Source organism: Falco peregrinus, chromosome 2, assembly GCF_023634155.1.
Source record: "Falco peregrinus isolate bFalPer1 chromosome 2, bFalPer1.pri, whole genome shotgun sequence".
Lineage (NCBI taxonomy): Eukaryota > Metazoa > Chordata > Aves > Falconiformes > Falconidae > Falco > Falco peregrinus.
This window is the reverse complement of record NC_073722.1, coordinates 122,951,382-122,969,845: the sequence shown is the minus strand read 5'-3', so window position 1 is coordinate 122,969,845 and position 18,464 is coordinate 122,951,382. Positions and strand designations below refer to the sequence as shown.

The following is an 18,464-nucleotide window of genomic DNA, read 5'->3' as shown; positions in this document are numbered from 1 at the left end:
AAAAGTAAAGAGAAAAGCAGGATGAGTGCTACCTGCACCTACTTTTTAGCCAGACTGCAAAACCTACCATCTACTGCATACATAACGCCTAGTGTAACAGGACCCCAAACCTTGGCTGAGCTAGAGCTGTAGATAAGATAGTAAATTATTTGAAAATCAGTATTATATATTTAACTCTTTGCATTAGCTAGTTTGGAGCAATTTGAATTGCGCTCACGTCTCCCATTAAATGTTGGCTAGTAAATACATTAACTTGTGCCTCATCACCTCATAAAGTATTGTACATTGAGCACCGGTGTGAAATAGCGTCTGAAAGACCTCGTAGAATCCTTCATGTTTTAATTCAAACTGAAATTGTTAAAGCAAAGGGAATTGACACAGCCAAATTAATCCACGGGGCAGCTAAAGACACCTGGGCGCTGGGGCCGCCACGGCTCTGACCCAGCGTGGATGTGATCTCATTAGTAACTGTCTCCAGAAGCAAGAGCAATTAAGCGAAGGGTAAAAGCAGTGGCAAGGCTGTAATTTATTGCCCGAGACCATTACTGGGCAAGCAGCCTTTTGACAGAGAATCCATTTTTTTCCCCTCAGTCTGCCGCAAACTGGGGAATAGGAAGGGTAGCTGCAGTGGCCCCTGACAGGACACGTTCCCAGGATAAGGCCGGGCTGGGCGGCAGGGAGCGTTTGCCCCTCTGTAACGCTGTGGTGCCCGCCAGCTCCGCTCTGCCCGCTGGCACACCCGCATCCTGCGGGGCCCGCCCGGGACCGGCTGCCGGGGAACGGGCGGTGACACCCGCCGCGGCGGGACCGGCACGCGGCCCGCGGGGCACCGGCTCTGCGTGGGGGCCCGTCCGGCGGCCGGGAGGGGACAGGATGTCGCGGCCCCCGCGCTGCCCGTTTAACCGATCCCCGAGCGGCTCCTTGCCTTAGGGAGGCGTCGCCCCTCACCGGCCGCCCGAAACTTTGGCGGCGGGCCGCCCGCCTGAGGGAGCGGGTCAGCCCGCCGCCCCCGCCGCCCCCCTGAGGGAGCGGGCCAGCCCGCCGCCCCCCTGAGGGAGCGGGCCAGCCCGCCGCCCCCGCCGCCCCCTTGAGGGAGCGGGCCAGCCCGCCGCCCGCCTGACGGACCGAGCCGCCGCGCCGCCCGCCCGGCCCAGGCCGCAGCCCGCCTCAGGCCGCCCGCGCCCCGCCCCACCCCTCCGGCCGGCGCTGCGGCGGCTCCGGCAGGCCCGGCCCACCGCGGGGCCCGGATTGGCGGCGCCGGGCAGCCCCGCCGCCTCTCCTCCCCCTGCTGCCGCCCGGCGCGGCGCGGGTGGCGCGGGCCGGGGGACGCCGGGGCCGCGTCGGGCAGTGCCATGAGCCGCCGCTAAGGTAAGCGAGGCAGGGCGGGCCGCGCCGCGCCGCCTCGGCCCGCTCCGGGCAGCGCCCGCGCTCCTGGCCGCGCCCGCCGGGGCGGGAAGCGCCGCCGCAGCGCCCGGCGTGAGGAGCGGGAGCCCGGGGCCCCCCGCCGCTCTCGGGCTGGCGGGAAGGGGCGTCCGGCATCGGCGGGCCGGGCCTAGGGCAGGGGGGGCGGCGGCGGGCGGTGCTGTGGGGCCGGCCGGCGGTGGTCGGGCGGGCCCGCGGTTGCGGGAGCTGCCGCCGGGCGGGCCGGGCCGGTGCGGGTTGGTTTGTGCCACTGGGCACGGCCGGGCGGGCGGGAGCTCTTTCCCCCGCACGGGTGTAACGGCGCCGGAGCCTTGCCGGGGGGTGCAGTTCGGCAGCAGCGCGGCGGGAGCAGCAGCGATGCCTGAACAAGCAGCAGCAGGGCAGCGGCGGGAGTGCTTGTTCTGGCCGGAGCGGGGGGGAGGATTCCAGCTGGCTGCTGGTGTCAAAGGCGAGAGCTTTTCTGTCTCCTGAGCTTGTTTCCTTCTCCCTTGCCCTCGCTGTCGTGCCTCTAGCTGCTGCTTCCCTTGTCACCCTCGGTGTCATTTGCATTTTGCCCCTCTTGCAGCCCAGTGTCAGCCCGTGTGCGCTGAAGTTCCTCCCGAACGCCCGTGCCCAGCTCCCCGCCGTGCGTGTCTGCCCGCAGCCGCCCGGGGTGCGGGGGCTTCGCTGGACGGCCGAGCCTGAGCTAAACTTCTGTATGTCGCTGTCATATTGGAACTGGGAGATAAATCAGTGTGAGACTTCGGTGTTGTAAGATTATCGCCTGTTAAGATGCTTTGTCATACTCCTGTGTGCTCGCACAACTCCTCTTTCAAGAGGATCTTGCCCGCATAACCCAGGAGGGGGGGAAGAAGGCAGGGTCGCAGCCTTGGGGGCATATCTTTTTACAAGAAGATGTTTGTTTTGGTTTTTTCTTAAATTTTAAAACAATGTCACATTCCTAAACTGAATAAAATTCAGGCAGTTTGACTGAGTGCCCTGTTTCACTTTCCTCTGAATTGAAAATGTGCTGAACTAGAGGTAAAAGCACTTGTAACTTAAGCAAAAGAAAGCAAGCTAATGTTTTGGATGTCAGAATTGACTTTTAAGGACTCTCACATCATGTTCTTTTTTCATGAGAGGTTACTGTTCTGATTGACTTCGAAGCTGATCCAACAAGCTGTTCTGTTGTGGGTGGCACAGTAATAGTAGATGCTGAGGTCTGAGGTAGCATTTCTAAGGCAGGGCAGGGTAAGGCGCTTTCTCTCTTGAGCAAAAGACTAAAAAGGTAGTTTTGTGCTCTTTTTACACTGAACTCCCCTGGGGTAGGGTGTCCCCTGTGAATTGCATTTCTCTGAGTACTCCTCTTGTGAACTTTGCTTTTGGTCCATGCAAAGAACTTCTTTAAATTACATACCTTGCTTTTATTTCAGAAAAGAAAATCAGTTAATGAAATCCAAAGTGAAAACTTTTAGAAGGATACAGCTCAGTAAAGTATATATTAATTGCATAGTTCTTTTTGCATGGGAACGACGTTTAGTAGTTTCAAATATTAATAGCAAAAGCTTAGTTGTTTCTAACTAAAGAACTTGAGGACAACTGTTTTACAAAGTAAAGAATGTGGAGCAGGAAACCTAGACAGACTATATAGTGCCAGTAATTTCCCTGTTGTGTTAGGTGTGTAAACAAAGTAATGGGAGATAAGGAAACTTACCTAGTAAATAAGAGGTTAGTGTAACTGAAATGAATTCAAAATTGTGTAGCTAGAGGTCTGCACAGATGCATTGTTGTATTCAAACAGCTTCTTAGTTGGTAGATGTGGCAGCTGCGCGGGTCTAACCTCCTCTTTCTGTGTGAACTCGACCAAATCCATTAGATGAAATCAGAAGACTTCTCTCGTAGTATGTCTGAAAGGCCACCAACCTTATGTTGTGTGAGCATGCGAGTGACCCGTCACAAGCATGGCAGGGAACATACGTAAGGATGTGTGTCATGTGCTGTTGTTCCCCTGCCCTGTTCTCCGTGCGGTGTGAAGGACAGAGCTTTAGCCTGCGCATGGCCCATGAGGTGAGTAAACTGTGGTGCTGAGTGCGCAGAGTGTAGCTGATACCTGCCCAGGAGCCCAAGAAAAATAAGCGCTGTTTATTGGGATAAATTGTAGGTTTCAAGAGAGTAGAAGAGGTTGGTCTTAATTCTGGTCTTAAACACGTTCTTGGAGCTTGGAAAAATCCTTCAAACCTCTGGATTTCTGTTCTTTTGCTTTGGTAAGCTAGAAATTGGTATCAGATGTCCACAGTAATGTTAATTCAGTGTGCTCTAAAACACTCTTGAACAAAGATACCGTGTTCCGGAGGCCCTTGCTGCCCTAAGTGAAACAATCAGATGACAATGTATGTTGGAAAATAAGAGTGTAATATAGGCTTAGAGATTAGAGAAGTAAAGAGAAGAGTTAATACTGTGACCTTTTGTGTCTTGGTATTAGAAGAAATGTAATGTATTCAGAGTAGAAATGAACTCTGGAAATGTGTAAGGCTGCCGTGTGTGCCCAGTAAAGAGGATGAACAATGACTTTTCTTACTCTAGGTAATGAAAGGGGATGCTAGAAAGGATGTGTTGTAACTTCAAGAGGGAGGAAGGACGGTAGAACAGTGAAATACTGGGAGGACAATGCTGCGTCTCGGGACAGCTGAAGAATGCAGCATTAGGGGGTAAATGAGGGGGTGAAGTAAGGCAGTGTTGGCTTTGTGCCCGCTATCTGGCGAGAGACCTGGTTGAAGAAAGGTCTCCATACAAAGTCTAAACTTTGACATACTGTCTTGCGCTGATGGCCCAAGTTCTCTGACAGAACAAGACTTGCAATGCTCCTACAGCTGACCTTATTCCTGGTGTCCTCTCCTTGATGTAAGGCTAGAAGTTGACTCTGCTTTGAGCAAGAGGTTGGACCTGACTACTTCCAGAGGTCTCTTCCCATATAGATTTTGTTTGGATTCTACAGCAGTTACAGAGCAGAAATGACAAGCATAAAAGTAACTCCCGAGCTACTTGCAGGGCCAACATATTTGTCAGATTTTAACATTCCAGGTAATAAGCAAGTAAGTTGTTGATGTTAAACTTTCACTTTTGTTTCTGGGGAGAACAACGTATTTGCACTAGCATGTGACATCTTAGGAACCTTATTCATGAAACACTTGCTGTTTTCCAAGGTGCTGTACAAGGATGGGGAAAGATGCTCTCTTCTCTGAAGAGCTTGTATTTCAGGAGACAACAGATGACTAAATGAAGGAAATGGTGACACAATATGGACAGGCAGTGATTTCAGCGCATTAATAATACAATTATTAAGCTTTTTAAAGGCAACATGACAAAGGAGAGACAAGAGAATTTGGTGGAGAGCAGTTTAGTAGTATCTTTATTGATTCCTGCAGTCTAACTATCTTCTTCACTACCTGTTGTGTACAGAAAAAACTCCTATTCCAAGTGCCATTTTTGATTGGTTATTAGTGTTTTTCAGATTTTTTAACCTCTTTGTGAATTTTACAAAGCTAAGTTTACTTGAAGGCTTGCTCACACTGAGTAGTCTCTTCTTTCTTACCAACACCTGCAGCTCATATGGCTGTAGCTCACCAAAGTTAAGAAAACAGTTTGCAGTTTGAGATGAAAATCACTACATTCACAATGTGATGTAGTGCAAAAAGCATCTTGTCTGTGGATTTACAGAAACCATGCTAATCAGCTTTTCAAGGGGAGTGTGTATTCTGTAAAGGAAGATCTTCTGTGGGCTTTTAGTTTTGTTTTTTAGCAGTGTACTTGAAGATAGGAAATGCTACGTTCTGTGTACCAGATATGTGGTTTCTGGTACACTATACTGTTGAAACAGGATGTTTAATTACCGTAGTTCCATCTTCATCTCCCTTTTGTTTTATGATAGAGATTTGTCAGTATGCCACATAAAAATCCTTCAATGCTGGTGATTAGGAGAATGCACGGCTCAATATGGTGGGAGAAAGGACTCCGGCAAAGTGATGAAGCAAGCAGAGTGGTCCATCTTCATGGTTCTCAAACCATCCTGATGTGAAGGCATGGACATCTTGTGCTATTTCTTCCTAGTGGAAAGCTGGGTCCCTGTTCTGAGAAGTACGCAAACAACTGGTATGTGCTGTGGAATTAAGTGTTAGTGTTGAGGGAAGGAAGGGATGTGAAGGAGAGGAGGAGAAATGAGATTGCTCAACTAGGTTAGGCAGGAATTATTTTTTTTTAAAGTTATTGTTTGAAGAGGTCCTCTGGAGGACTCTTCTGAGAGTCGGCTGGTGGGAAACAACACACACACTCCAGGTCTGCCAGGCTTCTTCATGCTTGGGATCTTTTTGTTGATGTCTCTTGCTGTCTCAGATATGCTATTTCCTGTCTGGATGTTGTATTTTTTGGAAATTGGTAAAATTTGTGACACAGTGACAGTTGTCTTGAGTATTTTCTATTGTTGCTTCACTGTTTCCAAGTGTTTTCTGTTGTTGCTTCATGCCTCTATTGTGCAGGTCTGTAGGGGAGGCAGCACCGTCATTAGGCATACTGGAAACAGACATAGAATACAGAAATAGGCTTGTATTTGCAAAATCTTTTCTTATTGCAGACTGGGATGGAAACTGCAGTTTTGAAGATACGTGCAGACTGGGAACAATTTTTCTAAATTCAGCTGAGTAACACAATCCTAGCTTGAGGAAAAGCAGTATTTAACATTTAGGGAGCAAAGGCAAAATGGCAAAGTAGAGAGTTGTCCTTGCGAAATCTCTCTCTAGTGTAAGAGCAACTTGGAAGCCCTTCAGAGGCACTAAGGTAAATAGTGAAAGCTTTAGGATTATCAGTTAGTACTCCCCATTCTGTGTTTATTCCTTCAGTGCACTGGTGCATATCGTTATGGCATGTGTAAAGCTGTTGTTGATTGCTGATTTTTTTAAAAAAAGTGTGCCACTTGTTTCATTGTTGTAGAGAATTGTGGTAAATGGTTCAGATTCACAAAGTAAAGGGTCTGTTGTGGTGGGTTTTTTTTTTTTTTTTTTTGTAATAAAGGGGTTGAATTCAGCTTCTCTTCTGGATGTGTAGGGACAGTCCCAGTTATTGTGTCATAAAAATATACGCCCCACTGTTGGCAGAACTGTGAATGATCTGTCCTTGGACAGCTTAACTTTTTTTTTAAGCTTCTGTTATCATGACAAGCCCAGAAGGTTGAAGGCAGAAAGTTAATAATTATCGATCAAGATCCCATTTCCAGCCAGAGCCAACAAAACATGAAGATTGCATGTTGGCTAGAAACGTTTAACTTCACCCAGCAGCCTTAGCCTCTGTGCGCCTGGTCACTTGGGAGCGTTGTGAGGATGAAGATTTAACTACCCGGAGACTCAGCACCTAAGTATTGTCTTCTTCTGAGGAACTGGAAGTGAATAGAGTTGTGTAGGTCCAAAGGTACCTACTTGGCAAATGAAATTTTAAGTCTTCTAAGATGATACTTAGGTTCTTTCACACAAGTCCTTTACTGGAGTAACTTTGCACTGGAGGCTGCCTTACGCTAACTTTAGTTTCATGAGTTTTGAGTATGCTTACAGAGCAAAATCCCCTCTTTTTGGCAAGCATAGTAACCATATGCCCCATCTAGTGTAGGACTTGCAGTCAGACCAGTTCTGTAATGCAGTATTTGCCTGCATCACCATTTTCTTTAATGGAGACCTTGACAACCAGTATCTCTGGAAAATAAAAAGCAAGTGCCTTAAGTTGAAATTACTCAATTAAGGCATCTGAGAGGAGTTGCTGAGAGACTTCTGTGTTAGCCAAGGCTAGTCTTTCCCCATTGGAAATCCCAGGAAACAGGAAGCAGAGGAGCAAGTTTTGACAACAGAGAAGATTAGAGTGGCTGAAATATCGGCAGTGTGCAGTAATCTCTGTCAGTTTTGCAGGTGTTCTTTCTTCCAGCTTCACCCCCTGCGAGGATAGGAGTTCTAAGGTGTTGGGTTATTTACCAGTCATCTTTTTTCTCTGGATACTCAGAACTATTGTCTCTGATGAAGCCAATTGTTAAGTGTCTTTGGAGAGACATGAGAAAGAATATAGTAGTAAAAAAGGGTTTATTCTCTGATCTTGCCTGTCTTTCCTTGCTGCTTCTCAAAATTCTGAGCTCTCAGTGTGCTTTCTTTCCTATTTAACTGTCTCCTTTCCAGACGGCAAGGTGTGTTGTTCTGCTGTGCAAAGTCCAAATCAATAATATAGCACAGCTTTTAAGTTAGTGTTCTAAAAGACTAGGTGACTGATGGACAAAGGATAACAGAAGATCAATAAAACATACTTAAACAGTGGTGTTTTCTCATAAAAGCCAGGAGAGTAGCACAAATGAATCGTCATTTGAACTGGGCTTTAATATTCATTACCTAGTGTCCCTGTGGTTTGTAAACTGTTGTGGTCTCTGACCCCACTGGTGTTGGATGACAGGAACATTGCAGAAGAGTGTCCCTTAGTGCTGGTGAACGTATTGCATGTCCTGGACCACTTACCCTGTCAATGTGGGATTGCTGTCCTGAAGCTGTGAGAAGATGGGGATGGTCAAGCTTGAAAGAGGATTGCTTAAAAGAGTATGAAAATGCATATTCAGGAACTGGGGATCTCTTCTAAAAGAGATGTTTTGAGTCTGAAACATTGCAGTATTGGGTTTTAGTAGTACTGAAAGCTGTAAGACTCTAGATCTTACTCTGGATTTCATGTGTTTTGTTTCAAGTATACTTCAGTTATGAATTAGGGTGCAAAAATATAAGCACAAACCAAGCTACGGTGTCCTTTCATGCTGGGAATTTCAAAGCAGATGCCAGAGGATGAAACGTAGGCACAGGCTGTTGTGAGCTGCAATGAAGTTCCAGTCTGAAGTTAGAGAGCTGCAAAGAGAGTTTTGTTTTGCTGGAGGTCTGGATTAAGACAGAGGAAATAAAAATGTCTCTTTTATGAGCCCAGACAGGCTCAAAAAATAAGGCTTCTTATTTAAGAAGGGAGATAGTCATGCTCAGACACTTGTGACTGTGGTAGCTTCATTAGGAAATACTGCTTGTGATACTAAAGGCAGACAGTGAAAGTTGTCATCTAAGTTTGGTGTGCTCTGCCTGTTGACTTTAGTTGCAGTGTGTTGTGTTTCCTTTTCTTCTGAAACTTCTGAGTATTGAGAACCTGCCTGCACGGGGCTCTGCCAGGTTTCTGGGAGCATCCTCTAGATGAGGCCGGGCATGATAATCTCACAACCAAGTCGCAGAGTTCCCATAGCTTTTCCATACCCCCCGCTGCCTGCCCACCGGTCACCTCCCACCTCTAGTTCCTGTCCCCTTGCCCCAAAGTGGCCAATACATGATTAAGATTTCTGATCTGGACGCCTTCCAAGCTGGGTATTTCCATTCTGCTTGCTTAATACGTATCTGTAACTTCTGTTGCCTGGAGGGGCTTCACTTTCTTTCCTAATACTCTTGTGTAATGTTTGGGCTTGGGCGCATACATAAGTGTATTTTTGTGGTAAATGAAAGTGATCCCTACGTTTCTTCTCCTGTTTGTAGCTGCTGTGAAGTTTGATAAGGCTTATCTTTGCAAGACTTTCTCAGTAGCAGTTCTTTTTGTCTAATCGCTTTCACACTTCTTCCTTTTCAACTTGACTTGAAATATTAAACAAATGAATTGGGACAAGGGGGAAGAACTCAGGAGGAGATAATCCGAAACGTCTGTCAACTCAGAAATATGCTAGTTAAATAAAGGATTTGCCGGGTCTTTAATAAATGTTCTGAGCAAACGTGTGACAACTTTACAAAGGTGTTTTTATGGGGGCAAAAAATTGCTACTATTCTCTTTATGTTATTTTAGTGAATAACAAGAGATGTGGCTGTAGAAAGGACCAGCTTTCTGTGCGTGCAAAGTATCTCGAGTTTTGTAGTTCCCTTGAATTACAAAATTACTCCCTTTATGACAACAAGCTGAGTTTTCCAAGATGCCTTAACACTGTCTAGAGGCTATAAGTGAGCTGAAGATCTGTACTTAGCAGTTTTAGAAAACTCTGCGAGTGTCTGAAAAGATTCTTCTAGAGGTGTGTTGTATTTAAGAGCATAAATATTTGGTTGTATGGATCTCGGTTTCTTTTGATGTGCAGTTTTGAGATGTGGATGTTTTTTGATTATTGAACTTTTTTTGAGCCCTTGCTTTCTCATTTATTGGCCAGATTTTAAAAAAATCTAGCTAGACATTTATTATTCTTTCTGTTGAGCTGAAACTTCACAATTAAAATGACAAAAAATGAGTAAATCACTGTGCTGCACCATGAGTGGTGGTGTAGTACTTTCTCAGGTTGTTATTTTTTTTAAATCTGCTTTTTGCATCTAGATGCCCTAAGCGGTGTATTTACCAGCGAAAACTGCCATGGGTTGACTGTCCTGCGAATTCCTTTCTAGTCACAAAACAGGTACGGTGCGAACAGTGGCTTTTCAGGGTTGTTCCAGTACCCCAAATCAAACAAATGCGGGTTTGTGTGACCCGTTCAGGTCTCACACTGTTCAAGAAGGCACCGACTGTTGGGATCGCACCTCTGACTCCCTCATGGAGTTCAGGAGAACTCTTGAGGGGGTGTGGAGGCTGTTCCCTGGTTGAACAGAGGAGCTTGTCTCGTGGTGTGGTGGTGAATGCGAGGTGAAAAGATTTCCGTCCCATGCCTGGATTTCCACTTGTACTGTGTTTTTCAGTTTCCCCAAAAGAGCAAGCAGGCTTGTCTCTAAAGCCTTGTAGCACACAGCGTGGCGCAGACGGCTCTGAGGGATGGGTGCAGCTTCCTCGCACGCCAGTCATTGTGGTTTTGTCACTGTATCCTGGAGGACAACTGTAGCTGCCACCTAGGCTTGGCTTCTCTGACTTGACCTCCCTCAGCAATTAAAAGCCTCTCTTAAGCAGCCATGCCTCTGATGGGTGGTGATGTACGAGGACGTGAGTATGTATATACTCACAAACTTATTAACGCTGTATGTAATTCAGAGCTTCTATAGCTGCATGACTCTATTTGATAAACAAATGCGTGGTGAATTTATTAAGCATGTGTATAAGAACATTGCCACGTGCGTGAAATTAGAATTGCCTGCATAATGCTGTAATTGAAGAAGGCGGGATATGGCTCAAAGACACTTATTTCCCTTTGCTCTTTTGAATCCATTTGGTGGCTTTTGCAGTTCTTTTTATCTCCCAGCAAATCAACACCTGAAAACTGATGACCTAAAATTAATTTCCTTGAAACTACTTTAATGACACTTCTTTCTGTGGATGTGCATGCATAAAATGTAACCCACATACAGTGGAGTTTATTTGTTCTTACCTATTTTACCAAGTAGTTGAGACCATAGACATAATTTCTGTCTGCAATAGTAGAAACTTTTACAGTGCTAAAGGCATTTGCTGGACAACTGTAACACTGATAATACCTGGGTATGGAATAGCAAATATCATAGGATGAGAAAGGAAAGATTTTAGCCCTTTTTTACAGGGAAATAACTGCAAAGGAGAACAACAGTGGAGAGCTTGCATGAATACTACTTGAATGTAAAGCAGAACTGGGATTCTTCTTAGAAATTCAGTAAAAAACATTTTTAATATCTTTTTTTTTTCATATTGTGTTATGAATTCAGCAGGCAACTGGGCAATTAGGGTATGCATTGCCACAAGACACCCACCTCCTGACCTTTTAATTTTTAGCCTGTGGGGTTATCCGATGAAATTCCTGGAGACAGTTACATTATCATTTGCAAACGTAGATCTGTGTGCGTGGAGCATCAGCTCTATATGTAGCTGATCAGAATTTAGTATGTGCATCTCTGAATTAAAGAGGCCTGGAGGAATATTTTCATTTACAGATGTTGTCCCATCGTACTAGTCTACCTCAGGTCTACTTTCCACTAAGATAAGGATCTCTGTCTGTGTCTGCATGCTGTATGAGTGAATTATACTGTACAGAAACAAATAATTGCTTTCTGAGCTAAGAGAGAATGAGTAATGAGTAATGGCTGTGTTCTTTCCTGCATTATTGATCTTTGGAAACTACTTCTCACCAGAGGCAGTGAGAACACTTTTCAAGGAGTACTGAGTTCAGAAAACTGTTAACCAACTTGAACTTTGGGTTTTTTGCTTTTTTGATTGTTTTGTGCTGTGTTTTTAACATTTGTGGCCTGATTCATACAGTGAAAGACCATGCTGGGGTAGATCCCTGCTGCCAGAAAAAAAAGAGAGCACTGTTCGTTGTCTTCCTAATCTTTACTCTCTTTTTTTTTTTTTTTTTTTTGAGAGTATGACGTGACAAATTATCTTTCTAGGTGTGTTAACAGTACCCACATTTTGAGAGAGAAAAGCAGAGTAGGAAGGATCCTCTCATATTCTTGTTGCTGAGGGGTGTGAACAAAAGGGCTTTAAGGTGCATAAGGACATCACTTTGTCATCGCAGTATACGTTCTTCTTCCTTATGAGAAATGTGATATCTTTATAGCTAATTTTATGTGAAATGATCCTGTTAATTCAGGTTGCTGTTGAAGCTGTTTTTTTCTTTCATGTATCTACCTGCCATAGTTTCTTAGCGATTAGGGTTGAAAAATATGTTGTGGGAGGTGCTCAGAATTTTCTGACTCAGTTGATTTCAGTAACAGTCAAGCCTGTAAAGCAGCTGTTAAAGGCCAGGCAATCTGTGATTGACCTATCATATGTTGCAATTAAAATGTATCACAGTTTTTGGAAGCAGGAGTTACCTCAGGTGCTCTTGGGGGAAAAAAAGAGAAAAAAACCCCAAACACACAACAAACCACCAGAAAGCTTTAATACATTAAACTGACCCATTAACTATTGCTCTCTTCTGTGTCTAATGCAAGAAATGGAGGAGAATACAAATCAAGCTAGTGGCTTTGATTTTAGTAGCCTGTGTTTGGCAGGCACCTCTTTCATATTCTGGATAACAAAGTCCAGGGAAGATTCCTGCGGGTGTCTTGTCAGTAAGTTTACACCTTGAATTGTTTACAGTTATAAATATTGTATGAAAAAAAAAATTGAAATGAGATCACATGTGGATACTTTTGCCACATACTTCTACTTCTTTTGCATTCATACTTTTGTGGATTTTGTATGTACTGTAGTAGATTGACTAGGAATTTTTTGGTTGCCTCAGCCCTGTGCACTTGAGTGGGTTTTTTTGCATGTCTGTCTCTCATAGTCCAATATTTTAAATCACAAAATGCTTAAACCACTCTTTAGTGCAAAATTAATCTTTGAGAGACTGTACTGAAATGTATATGATGGCTGCAAGGCTCTAAAAGCTTTTAGACAAGTTGAAAAATACCCAAGACCCCTTATGTCTTGATAGTGAGTTGGGAAGCTGGGAAAGTCTGGGTTGTCTGTCCTAATGGTTTTAATTAAGCCTCACTTAATAGCTTTGCTCAGTGGTGTTTAACAGTGTTGCTGTGTTGTGCATTTGGGTTTGTGTTTGGTTGTTCAGGGAGTTTTTTGGGTCTTTTTTTGTGGTTTTTTTTTTTTTGTTTGGTTGGGTTTTTTGGTTGTGTTTTTTTTTTTTGTTTTACAAGCCAAAATTTTGTCTTTAGCATGGGAAAAATTTGGGTTGTTAAAAGGCTGTCTAGGTTCTGTTTCAGTCTTGGGAAAACTTTGGTATCTTGGATGTTCTCCTGTCCCCATCATTCTATACTGCATCATCCAGTTGGAAAGCTACAGTGCTGCTGAACTCTTGCATTTTGGTTTCTAGGTATTTGAGCTGGACATAAATCTGAATGAAATGAGATGAATGTTGCCTTAAGCAGAGAGAAATGTCTGGTACTTGCCTATTTCAAGTTTGACATTTTGTTTTCCTGCTATTCTTAGGACAAGGTTTCTTCAGAGTTGACTTTACATTTTGTTATCCTTCTATGAATTGGAAGTTAAAGGAATTTAAAGCATAGAAGCTGTTGTTAGTGGTTTATGATCTCTGCATGTTTCTTGCTAGCATAAGATGGGACGTGTGATTTTTCAGCTGGTTTAACTCATCTCTTAGTCTTTGCTATTGCCGTCTTAAGGAGTCAGTGATTCTGTACGGTCTTACTTGTCCAAAGTGCTGTGTGAACACTACTCTTCAGTGAGGCAAGTTAAAGCAAAATTTTTCTCACCCTCCTAATAATAATAAAACTCAAAATAACGTGGTTACCTGCTCAGGGCTTTGAGGAGTCTGGAAATGTAGTCCATAAGCCATTTCCTTCCAAAATCAGATCATGAAGAGCTTTTTTGTTCATGTGGTGCTGATTTACGTTTCTTGCCTTTGCAGTTTCCAGGTGGTAGGGAATGCTGGCGATACCTTTCTCCATTAATTTTTCATGGAACCGAACGACAGGCAAGACTGCGGAATGAATGGCACAGAGCTGCTGGTGGGACTGCCTCTGAGTGCTGGGAGCAATTCTTTTAAGAAACCTTGCAGAACAGTCTGAGAAGTGGTGGGACAAAAGTAATTCAACCTAAAAGTCAGACTGGAATGCAACTCTGCAAAGAGTTGAATGTTACGAAGTCCTATTTATTGACCTTTCCCTAAGCTTTTCGGTCCTTTGGACCCAGTTGGGGATTGTGCTTGCAAAAACTTCTGAAAAATCTTATTCTTTTCTATCTGGAATGCATTTTCTGCATTTATCAAAGGCGCTTTTTGCTTTCCTTGGGTAGATGAGAGGCAAATGTAATCAATATGCCCTCTAACAGTAGTTCCCTGTGTTAATAGTTGTAGCTTGCTATGTATTTTCAGGTACCTTAGGTTAATTAATTTTCATGTGTAGTACATGAAGTACAACTACCTCTCTAGTTAGGTATGCATACTTGTTTATTTGTATTAAATGCGGGTGTAGCCCTCCCCCTTCCCATAAACAGTTCAAGCTCTCTGAAAGTAGCCTTGCTTTGATTAGTTGTTCTGGTTTTGCTTTGTTGCCAACTGCCTGGGGATCCAAAAGTTGAAATCAAGTACCACCAGAGCTGGAGGATGAGAAAGATCAGAAAGCAGATAATCATGGCATAATGACTGCATTGTGCCTGGGGCATGCCAAGGCACTAGGCATGTGAAGTCATCTACATTTCTCTGGGAATTCTGTATTTCTTGCATTTCTCACAGGGTCTGGCATGGTTGTAAAGGCAGCAGCAATGACGTGGCTGAGTTGGAAGAGCTGGAGATAACGTGCTGCTTCTGGCTGAGGTTACCTTGGTAGAAACCCAGCAGACGTCAGTGTGAGTAGCCCGCAGACGACAGCATAGACGTCTGTCTTAGCTGAAACGTGTTGACCCATCCATTCCCAATACGCCTGCGAAGGTGCATTCACAGGCGTGTGGCACTGCAGGGTGGCAAAAAGTCCTGCAGACAATGAAGCTGTAAGGACTTTGCTGGTAGAGAAGAGGGCTCGTGGAGTGTCGTGCAGTGTTGCAAAGCTACTCCACTTGTTTGAGCTGGTGTGTGCGAGGTTGAGTGGAAAGATTCCCCACCCCTTGTGCCTCTTCCCTGCTCTGCCATTGTGATGGTGTGGAATATGCGGCATCACTGGTCCATCATGGTTCTGTGGTTTTTTGGGTTTTGGTTTTTTGTTTGTTATTTTTTTAAGAGGTACTACCTCGCTGCTTAGGGATACATGCTTGGTCCAAAGCTAAATACTTTCAAGTATTAAATGCTTTAGTCTTTTTTAGTTAAACCAGAGAATACCCCTTTCTCTAATGTTGAAAACATCTCTCAGAAATAAGGAAACTATTAATTGTGTACTATGTTTTGTCCTGTTGGGTAAAAAAGCCTTGAAGCAGCACCTTCCATGCTAATCCTCTACAAAACATGAAATTAGAATGAAGGTTGTATATATGAAATAGAATATTTGATGAATCATGACAAATATTTTGAAAAAAATTACCTCTTTAGATACCTATGGAGTATGGTTTGTAAATCTGTGGATTCCATTCCTTTTTTTAAAGATCTTTCATAACTACATTTTACATGGGGACCTAGAGTTTGAGTTATTAAGTGGTGCTGCTCGTCTGTGTTAAACTTCATGTGGACAAGCATATTTTTAATATCTTTTTTGCTGTTTTCATATGAAGGTATACGATAGTTGTTTTAACTTCGCGGTTGCTGTGAATATTGCCTGATATTATTTTTTTTTAGTGAAATGAACGCAACTGTTAACAAAAAAATAATAATAAAAAAATCCTGGAAGGCTCACTTGCTACCTGTAGGCAGTTTTACCTATTGATGTGCATTTGAATTGTTGGGAAAAATGAGCCTGTAATACACTTCTGATAAGCCTTTTTTAATTTAGGATTCAAGGCAGCTTATTTTACTTCATTTTGGAAACATGTTTTTCTATAAGTCACTCTGTCAAAATTTCCCCTAAAGATTGTATAGTGACCTTTCATTTAATCAGTTATGTGGACAGCATTTTCAGCTGTGGACTAATCCACAGAGGTTTTAGATAATCTTTCATCAGATTAATGACAACTTGATTTTTTTTTTTCCTTTCCACCAAGATAAGAGAGAGTTACAATGCTACATAGTTTTATATGCCACCTCACCATTTACCCTCTTGATAGGACGTAATTTTTTGAGTAAGCTTTTGATGTTTTATTTCTGTAATAATAAAATGTTTTCTGTCGAGATGCAGAACTTCTGCAGCACCTGCAAATTCTGATTTAGTCTTTCCTCCCTTTCAGAAGAGAACAAATGCAGCAGTTATATATTTATTGCTCAGGATTGCTAATGAACCAGTGGTTTTTTTACTCCCCTTTGGCGTGTAAGAGTGACTCTGAAGAGAGTGCTTCAGCCATTGTAGTGTAGCAGTTTAAGAAGAGGAAAGTGGAAAAAGCTGGCTTTAGACTGTGACAAAAGTTTGCCTCTCCATCTGTGAGTATGCTCTGGTTTTAATGCGTTTATTTCTAAATCCCTTACGGCAGCAGTTTCAGATCTAAGTCTGTAAACCTTTGTTTTTCTGAGGCATTCCTCATCCCACCCACGACCAAATTAGTTTTTTGGGGTAATTTTGATGCCAGCAACTACTTACCTGGAAAAATAAGTATTTGAACCTACTTCTTAAAGACAGCAGTACATGATAGAGGAAATGACTAAATCTCCAAAATCTGTGATGGAGGGAGGGAGAGGGGATTTGGTTGTAGTTTTGTTATTATTTTGTTTTGTTCTGTTGTGGGAATTGGGGAACTAGTAAAGTAAAAGATCCCTTTGAACTGTTTAATGTTGAGTGTGTTGGAAGGAAATGATGCTACTTGTTGCTTGCAATTATGAGTGATAAATAAAGAAGAATAAAGTAGTTCATAGGAGGCGAACATGTGAATGAAGAAAGTATAATGTGCTAGAATTTTTATTTGTTCTCTATGTGCCCACTGGGTGTAAATGTTCTTTAATGAAATTACACTCTGGTGCAGTTTGAATCTACTGCAAAGAGCAGAGGAATAGTTACTGAAAGTGAGTAATCTGGAAAAAGATGTATTGTAGTTTATGAGTTGACTATATGGTAAAAGCAGCTCTTTCCCGTTAGAACAGTTCTTTTCACAGTGGTTTACTAACACTTATAATACTCGGGGTATTGAGGAGCTTCACCAGTAGTATTGCAGTTCATTGGGAAACAACCGTTAGTGGAGGTTTTGTTGAAATTGAGTTCTTGAAGAGCTGCACGTTAAGAACCAGTTTTGGGACTCAGCTTCTAGCTAACGTTACTGATACTTGCACCATACTCTTCCAGCTTCTCCCTTGAATTTCACACAAGCAGTTCTGTTGAAAAATAAAATTAGACCTATAGCAACTGAAGAGTGCTACGCTGATATGATGGCAAGGCAGGAACCTCTGTCTGGGCGTGCCAGCAGGTTTGTCAAACCGCAGAAGTCCTTCTTGCCTTGGCGTTGACAGGTTCCAGCTCCCAGCCCTGGCAGCCTGGAAGCCCTGCGCTGGCTACCCTGGGCATGTTCTGCTAGCCGCTGGTTTGTCTCACACTGGAGCGGAGCTGCTGCTGCCCTGGTCTTAACCTAGCGCTGATGCATGTTGCTTTGCTGGAGCTGGGTCCCCTCGGGACCGTGCCAGAGGGACGAGGAGCCTGTCCTGCAACTGCGAGTCGTTCTCTTTGCAGGAAGCTGGCATTTCTGTGCTTCTGTATGTTCTTTTGAAAAGAATAAATGTCACAATATGTAGCAAAATAAAGTGACTCTTCTCTGCCCACTGTTCAGTGTTCTATGAGTTACTCCTTGTTTTGTTGTAAACCTTGATTTAAATTCTTTTCATTTTCTGTTAGGGGAAATGTTCAATTTCTTGTAAATGTCGCGTCACAGTCTTCAGAAAAGCATTAAATAGGAAGAAGTTAATTTTTTCTGAGTTTCTGGACATTTTTGTGTTTGTCAAACACAAAATGTACTGTTGTAGTGCAGCCTTATGAAGTTTTTGGTGTAAGTGATGTGTCACGGAAGGAGACTAGGAAAGAATAACAATTAATCTTTTATCAGTGAAGACAAAGAAACTAATGTGGTAGGTGACCTTTCTTTGGGGAAAGTGTTAATATAGAATAGACTCGCTTAGCTAATGTTAAACCATTTTAAAATTATTTTTGAAGCATTGTAAATACAGGCTTGTATTAAGGACCTTATTAGCGGTGCCTGTCTTCAAAAAAATTCCAGTAATTTTGAAGACTCCTTAGTTGCCCTTGCAATTTTACTTGACGTTTCTGTCCTAGACTTCAGTAAACAAGCCCTCTTATTTGTCTTTTTGATAGGTTTATATTTTTCATTAAAAGTATCATCTCATTAACAATACTTAAAAATCTTAAGATCTTTCATTTAAGTATCCCTAAGCATACCTAAGCGCTGGTTATTTAAATTTGGATTATTCTTACCTTGAAAGCATTTGTACAAACTGGTGGAGGCATTTTAGCCGTTGACCAGCTTGGTTGTGATAACCTGGTTGACCTCCGTTAGAGGTCCATGCTGTGGAAGGTCTGTGTGTGTATATTATAGCCCCTAGTGGGGGGCATCATCTGTTTTGC

General features: G+C 43.3%; 1 protein-coding gene across 5 annotated transcripts in view; it reads left to right on the top strand.

Moving 5' to 3' along the window:
• The first annotated feature begins 1,210 nt into the window (after positions 1–1,210).
• Positions 1,211–18,464, top strand: part of TEX2 (testis expressed 2) — a 54,783-nt gene continuing 37,529 nt past the window's right edge. Inside the window, exons 1-2 of one of the 5 annotated variants that reach the window (XM_055794163.1) lie at positions 1,217–1,368; positions 1,988–2,117. Coding sequence is in view for 2 of the 5 variants with exons in the window: in XM_055794160.1 (XP_055650135.1) it covers positions 1,780–1,870 (91 nt within the window). In the remaining 3 variants the exon portion in view is untranslated. Of the gene's footprint in view, positions 1,369–1,690; positions 1,871–1,987; positions 2,118–5,362; positions 5,551–16,163; positions 16,325–18,464 lie in introns of those variants that run through there. The other 4 variants (XM_055794162.1, XM_055794160.1, XM_027786840.2 and 1 more) reach the window with 4 other exon arrangements.